Source organism: Bidens hawaiensis, unplaced genomic scaffold, assembly GCF_021521415.1.
Source record: "Bidens hawaiensis isolate Kalapana, Puna unplaced genomic scaffold, B.hawaiensis_p1.1 tig00016131_1, whole genome shotgun sequence".
In the NCBI taxonomy this organism is placed as follows: domain Eukaryota; kingdom Viridiplantae; phylum Streptophyta; class Magnoliopsida; order Asterales; family Asteraceae; genus Bidens; species Bidens hawaiensis.
The window spans coordinates 365,087-373,373 of NW_027492470.1; the positions used below are offsets into that span (position 1 = coordinate 365,087).

General features: G+C 34.6%; 1 protein-coding gene across 1 annotated transcript; it reads right to left on the reverse strand.

The window, feature by feature from the left end:
* Positions 1-1,806: 1,806 nt before the first annotated feature.
* Positions 1,807-3,668, reverse strand: LOC143550725 (serine carboxypeptidase 1-like). The gene is made up of 4 exons (XM_077041325.1): positions 3,646-3,668; positions 3,057-3,153; positions 2,820-2,921; positions 1,807-2,031 (listed from the first exon to the last, which is right to left on the reverse strand). The coding sequence occupies exons 1-4, from the start codon at positions 3,666-3,668 to the stop codon at positions 1,807-1,809; spliced, it is 447 nt and encodes a 148-aa protein (XP_076897440.1).
* Between the last annotated feature and the right edge of the window lie 4,619 nt (positions 3,669-8,287).

The following is an 8,287-nucleotide window of genomic DNA, read 5'->3' on the forward strand; positions in this document are numbered from 1 at the left end:
GTCGTTACGTGCAATATCCGAAGATCGTTCACGCCCCGACAAGTATTCATTTGAAATATTCATACATCTTCGATATATAATATTCGTACCTTTATTTTTAACCTGACAGTACGCGCAATATCCGAAGATCGTTCGCGTACCGACAAACAATCATTCATATCTATCACACATATCACATATGACATACACTTATCACTTAGGATAAATGTATTAACAACACATCGAGTATGCACACAGCCCCGAAAACATAACAAGGAATGGGGCTATAAACTCACCTGAACTCTGCTTCTTTCTTCTGATAGCTGTAAATCCCTTCTTTAACTGAGCTCGGCTGACTGTACAAGTTACACGTATCAATACTCGCCTGATCTAATCTGGTGGCCTAGTATTAGCTTACTTTTACTTATCGCTTTTAATTTATTTCCTAATCGAACTCGGCTTTAGGCGAAGTTAAACTTTAGGCGAACTTAGCTTTAGGCGAAGTTACCAGCTAGGCGAACTTAGATTTACAGCGAAGTTGCCATCAGGCGAACTTAGCTTGCAGGCGAAGTTAAACCTTAGGCGAACTTAGCTTTAGGCGAAGTTACCAGCTAGGCGAACTTAGCTTTACGGCGAAGTTGCCAGCAGGCGAACTTGGCTTCAGGCGAAGTTGTCATCAGGCGAACTTGGCCTCAGGCGAAGTTACCAGTTAGGCGAACTTAACTTTACAGCGAAGTTGCCATCAGGCGAACTTAGCTTGCAGGCGAAGTTCATCAGGCGAACTTAGCTTGCAGGCGAAGTTCATCGCTTTGAAGGCGAAGTTGCCCAGATCAGTCGCTGTTCGGTTTCTGTCCAGCATTTTTGGGCGATTTTAACACCCTTGCTATGGTTCGACATCACCCACTACGTTCCCGACCATTTTCGGTCGTATCTACAATATAAAACTTAGATCTTTAAACTTCAAAGATCAAGAATCATACCTTTTTGAGCTTGTTTGGATCTCGTTTAACTTGTTAACACAATTAATCGCTCTCTCTCTCTCTCGGATCTGCCCGTTCCTCTCCTCGGATCTGCCCGGTTCCGGCCGCCGGCGAAGTTGTGGTGTATTGTGTTTTTGGAGTGTGTTTGGAATAGGTGGAAATGGAAGATATTTTTGGGTTTAGGGGATATTTATATCCCTGAAATCCCATAGATCTAAGGCCCATTCTCGTTTAACCCATCTCAATTAATCCAAGTCCATTGTCCGCTCCTTACCCGATATTAATTAATCACGCGAAATCACTAAACATAACTTCCTTTATTCAACATTAAAATTTTAGGATGTTACATAAGAGTGATGTCAACGACCTTTGAATAGTTTGTCCCGTTTGACCCATTATCAATAAAATAAAATCACAAACTGTTTGACCCGTTTAACCCCATCATCAATAAAATAAAATCAAGATTGACAATACTTTTAAGAAAACAAAAATAATATTATTATTAATTTTTATTTATGTGCTTGAGTATAGTGTGTTTCAACGACATTTAAATTGTTTGACACGTTTGACCCGCTATAAATAATATACAAGCAAGATTGACACAATTTAAAAAAAAAAACAAAAAACAAAAAAGAAGATATTAATATTACCTTTTTTAAGGTGCTTGAGTATAGTTTCAACAACCTTTAACTGTTTGACCTGTTATCAATAAAATACAAATCAAGATTGACATAATTTGAAAACGAATATACGATATTCATATTATTAATTTGCATGCTTGAATATAGTTTCAACGACCTTTAAACTGCTTGACCCGTTATCAATAACATAATCAAAATAAGAAGACTCACAATACATCGGACGCTTTTTGCACTGTTGAGAAGCTCGGGCCAAGAAGGCACGCAACCAGGCTTAACTGGGGCCCGAAAAGGCCAGGTCCCCCAAACATTCTGGTTCCAACCGGAAGGGGTCGTTCGGTCTCACCCAATTTCCTGAAGCTAGCAAGCAACTTTGAATTTGCAAGTTTAATATCACTTGAACTATCACCATAATAATAGGGTTCCAAAATGTTCTATATGTTTACACCATCAATGGTCTGAATTATAATATATATATATATATATATATATATATATATGCAAGGATATTGTCAACTTCTGTTCATAAAGATGCAATTTGACTTTTTAAGTGAAACGAATGAAAATCCTCAAGTCTGTACTATTTTAAGCTTTATGAAAAAAATTTACAAAGATTATCATGGATTTGAAACTTATAAGGAAAGCATTTTAAAATTAGAAACTTAAAAGATAAAATTTTTAATATATTTGACTTCGTAAGTCAAAGTTCCAACGTGCAACAATTTCCTAACCATATCAAATTTTATAACATTATAATACAAAGATCACTGTGGATGTTACAACTAACAATTTGTCAGATTTTACCTATGAATTAGAATCTTGAAAATAAAAGATTTAACCTTTAAAGATAATCCAACAGAGAGGAAATATATAGTGTTTGACTTTTTAAGTCAAACGGGCCCATTCTTAACTTAAAATGTGATACAAAAATCATACGACTCTCTATGGACCTTTTGTAACAATACTGATATGAAAATGTTTTAACTTGAAAAGTAACAGATTAAGTTAAACGACCAGAGAGGTTGAGTATATACTATGTGACTTTTTAAGTCTTCCAAATCTGATACAAAAATTATACAACTTTATTTGGAACTATATTGTTTAATTATTTCCAAACCATTTTTTTACCAAAGGAAAACATGGATGACAAAATTGTAAATATACTAATATGGAATGTTGAAACTGGAAAGTAACAGATTTGACCTCAAAAGTCAAAGTTTACCTGATATAGATCTTCAAGAATGAGGCCCATCCCGTGTACAAACGGAACAAGTGCATTGCCATCAAACGTCTCATCCACAATTCCATTTCCGACCATGCATCCCTATATTTTCGTAAGTTAAAGCTAAGGCGCATAATATTATATACACGTGCTTCTATTGTTTGAACTTGTAACAGTCAGATAATCATTCTACCTTAAAGTTTAGAGTGGGCTTCAATTTTCTCAAACTTGTGTTACGTCAGACTTAATAAGAGATGGTTTACCTCGCACCACTTCGAAAGATAATGTAGGGACGTAAACTCCAGCATACGACTCGCCGGAACTGGGGAAGTATCTTAAACCACCAAAATAAAAAAAACACAAAAATGTAAATACGTTTAATGAACAATAAGATTTAGCATTTAAACTTTCAATGTTGGACTTATGGTGAAATGATAAAATATATTTTCAAATAAGGGTTTAAAAAGGGTAAATAACTAATTTTGCTTTAACAACCGGAATAAAACCGATTATCAAATACTTAGATAATCAGTTTTAAAACAAAAATCCACACATTAAAGATTATAAAAATAACATACAAAAATTTCGCATTTAATTTGTTTTCTTTTATATTTGTTCCTATTTTATCAAGAATACCTCAAAGAGAAATTTGTGTGAAGTCTAAAGCTATTTGTGTGAGTCTTTGTTTATACAAGTAGATGTATGCAAAAGAAAGACCTGCAACAAGTGCAAAAAGATAGTTATTATATTAAAGGTAAGAATTTTAACAAGAAAATAAGATAGAAACATTAACACAAACATAAATAATATCTGATGAGTAACTAACCTGTTGGCCCCAATGTGTGCCATCTATTATGTCGACCTCACATTCAGCAGGATCCTCCTTCCTTCCCTATAATAATTCAGCTAAGCTTCAATACTATACAGAACATACCTGGATAATGTAGCATTGAGATAGTAGCAGGTTCAGGTTGAAATCAACTTGCACCGTGAGCCTTAAACCTTTGTTGATTATGCAATTTAAAAACTGAATGGAATGAATATAAACAAGACAAATCGGGATTACCTGGAATCGAAGACGAACGTGATAGAGAGATTCAGGCACTGCCAAGGAATTTTGTTGTTCTAATAACCAATTGGGATAACTAAATAAATAGAAAAGAGACGGGAACAGTAACTCATCAGCATTCAAGCCTTGTAATAATAATGGAATGGGGTCGGTTGGGATGCTCGTATTTATACCAGGCACAACGTTTGATTATGATGATATAAAGCAATTAATTGGGAATTATTAAGAGTCTGAGCATTCTCATTCAAATCTTCTCTCTGTAATTACACTAAAAATACAATTTTTTCTCTCTTATTTTCAATTAAATAATACTTTTTTTATACTTTTATCATTACTTTTTCTTTCTCATTCACTCACAACCACTTTCAAAAATATTAAAAAATTATAGAGATGAACAATGCACTTATCCAAATTTAACCATGAATAGTAACATTTTCTCTCTCCTCCTCTCACAACCATTTTTAACCATCTCTAAAAAATGGAGAACCCCCTCACATAATTTAGGGATTCCATTAGGAATGCTCTTTATAAGTTAAACCTTTTGCATGCCTAAAAGGATTAAACCATAATTCCAATAATTTGTTAAGTTTTATGAAGTTGTACCAAATGCTTGAAGAACATATTAAGACACCGGTAAATACTTTTTCTATCCAATGAGTTGTCTCTTTTGTCCTTGTCTTTTAATTGTGAAATTACCTTGTCTACCATTCACTCCTCCTTAATAATATAGATAATATAGATATAGATAATTTGTGAAGCTTTATGAAGTTGTACTAAATGCTTGAAGAACATATTAAGACATTGGCAAATTACTTTTTCTACCCAATTGTGAATTGTCTCTTTTGTCCTTGTCTTCTACTTGTGAAATTACCTTGTCTATCCTTCACTCCTCCTTAATAATATAATATAGATATAGATATACTTGACTGCAAGTGGCACAATCGCTTATGTTCTTTCATCTATGTGCAGATTAAAGTTTCAGAATTAGATAAAAAAGTAATAATATACAAAAAAAAAATCAAAGCGAAGCTCTTATATTCGCAATCTAACCCAAAACCATGAGGTAAATCAAGATCAATGCGTGTTTAGATAGGCTAATAACTTACAAAAGGTAATCAGAAATCTCAGCATCCAAATTTTCAGTTTGCCCCAAACTTAGAAAACCAAACAAGTTAAAGCGAGAAGAGAATGAGAGCATATATATAAATATAGATATAAATATAGATATATTGTATTTATTATTAATATTAAGCTTTTTTCACGTTTATTCAGATAAAATAATTAATTTTAAATTTTAAAGAAAGAAATTTTCACTTTATGTTTCTTTTGCAATAAAGATTAATAAAAACTAAGATTAATCATTATAGATGGTTGATTTGTTTTTGAGACAACATGTTTTAACACATGGTAAGTTATGTGTTTTATTATCTAAAGTTAAAAGGAAAAACAAAACTATTAATTTTGATATGAAGGTTAAAATTACAAATAAATTATAAATATTATGTTCAAAAACATAAAGATTTATGAAATTTTAACAACTTTTTATTTTCATATTGTGTAATTTGTAATTTATTCTATCATATATTATATCTTTATATCTTTTGAACATGTTTTTTTGTATTTCGCATTGTGTTATGTATTTTAGAAATCCTATATGACAATGTTTTATCATTCTCCCATATTAAAATCCTAGGTATTTCTTTAAAGAATAAATATTAGATTTTAAAATTCGCTTTAGCCCCAAAAATATGTCAAGTTAGCCATGCTTTCTGAATGCATTTGTCTTGAACTTTGGTTGGTCCACATTAGAGGTGTAAAGGCGTCAAAATATGGTTCAACCTATTTTGAAATGAAAAAAAAAATTAAAAAAAAACACTATAGATATATAGTATAGTTATTAGACTACTTTTATTTATGGCCTCTTAGAAAGTCATGATATTATTTAAGAAATAAATAAAAAGATTAAATCCTTTTCATGCTACAACCCAGGTTGCAACTCCAACCTAGGTCACAATCCACTTTCTAATTAAATATTATTTTGTTGTTTTCTTTTAAACAATTTGTTTTTATATAATTTGAGTTTTATTTAATAATTTGTATTATTTGACTTATTTCAAAAATCTAAAAACATAGTCTTGTTTAGTTTATTTTTATGAATATTTCGATATCAATTTTATTAGAAACGGAGCACTTTTAAAAATATGTATTTTTTAATATTATTATATATAAAATTTTGTTTTTTTAATAGTTGTAAAAATTAAGGTTTTTTTAAAAAAGAATTATGATATTATCTTTTTTAATGATTTTTATACTTAAAATAATATTGTTTAAAAAATAAATTTTTTTATTAATTTTACTAAATTTTATAGAATAAATTAAAAATTAATAAGATATATGTATTAATAATTTGTTTGGCATCTTTTGATTAGCTACAATCAAGCTATTAACCAGCTCGACAGCAAGGCGAGCCTCTATATGTGTAATAAGAGTACGAGGACTTACCTTCTAATAGTGTGCAGCCACAGCTAAGTTGGCAAATAAAAATAAATATCAGAAACCATTAAAAAACAACCAACATGTTTAAGAAAATGATTTAGTTTGTAAGAAAATGATTTATAGAAACATTCAAAGATGTTAAAAGAGCATTGGAAATTTCCTGAATTGGCTCTTTTGCTGCTTCTTCATAACCCTACGAAGAAAATAACACATTATTCAGGCTTCATGAAGTAAACTGAAGAAACACTAAGCGAACCCTGGGCAGATTATAGATAATCTGGGGGTTAAGTAATGTTTCCCACGATGATGAGGTCCAGCAGAGAAGGTTGTTCTTCAGGGGACCTGCAAAACAGACACCGTAAGCTCGTCACTGAGAAGGGGGGGTTCCTCCTTGTGACCACCCTCCGGCGTGAGAATCAGACTAGATTGCTCTGAATATAAGTGTATATTAAGAGATTGCTAGATAAGATTGAGATATCAGATGATATCCTTACCATTCCAAGGAGTTGGAGTATTTATAGCCGAAGGTAGGTTTCCTAGAAGGTACAGCCGGCTGAATAGTATTCCTGTTCCACCAACAGTGGACTACGCATAGGCCATGCTGGTTGGTGGATAGGCTACGGCCGACAGTAATAAGGTCGGCTGTACACTGTTCCTTTACTGCCGGCTGCGCACTGTTCCACCAACTGTAGGCTGCGCACGTCCCATCGTAAGGGTTGGTGAGTAGGCAGCGGCTAATAGTGACAAACAGTACTAGAGGGTGCTCCTCCTCGTACTGTTGTCGGTGAGCTGTCACCCTGTGATTGGTTCATGGGCTGTTCTGGTCAAATCGTCTGTTCTGCCCATACCTTAGTAGGTATAGTACAAAAGATCTTCCAGAAGCATACGGACTGGCTCATTTAGGCAGGAGTATTCCCGCCTTGCTCATTCCTTCATGTGACTACTGAAGTAGCTAGTGCCTTGTGCGTGTAGCCTTGCTGTTAGTGCGGGTAGCCTTCCCTGATGGCTTGTATCCGCAACTGCGGGAACAGGCGGGGTACTTCACCATTGGGAGGCTTTCCCTGCGTGTACAGCTGGCGTACTGCGCGTAAGGTTCTCTGAGCATGGTGGGTCCTGCTGGAGCAGTTGGTCGTTGCGCAGACGTCCCTGTTCAAGGTGAGTCTTGCGGGTCCAACTGGGCTCTGTTGGAACCTACCTCTTCAAGTCCCCCCAGTCCAATGTTCTTCTCATGAATTATTAATAAGTGAGGTGAACTTTTGGACTTAGCAAGGGGTTTTGAAAAGGGGTTTAGTTTTTAGGTTTTCCGTGGTGATTCTTCCCGCGGTTTTCCTGATGTCACGCAGAAATTCCCGACTTTTCTGCTTGATCTTAGGGTATGAAGCGGGTAGGTTTGTAACCTTCTCGCAAGTCGGGAGCGTTGAGTCCCACGTGTGGATTCTCCATGGGGTTTTGGTAGTTTTCAACATAGTGATCAATTATGCTAAAACCACCAATTCCGTCTTGGAGTTTCAAAATATAGTTCTCGACGTTCCCGTCATGCGGGGATGTTATTCCCGTTTCCGCAAGCATGGTCCAGAAGATCCTTCTTGGTTTGAATTCCCTGCAGAGTGCTAAGTATGTGAAGGGTTTTGCCTTGACACTGTACCCGCACCCGTCTTACGGTTACTTTATTCCCAAGGTATTCCTGGTGTCAATTCCCTGCGGGTGCTAAGTATGTGAAGGGTTTTGCCTTGACACTGTACCCGCACCCGTCTTATGGTTACTTGGTTACCAAGGTAAGGGGTATTTTCCCGCCTACTTTTGAATCTTTTTTGAATTTTTTTGAAATTCGAAGAGTTGGTGAAAGGATAAGAACAGTCCAAACCTCTGAAACGTCGTGCGACGGTTTCTTCTGACTGTGTCA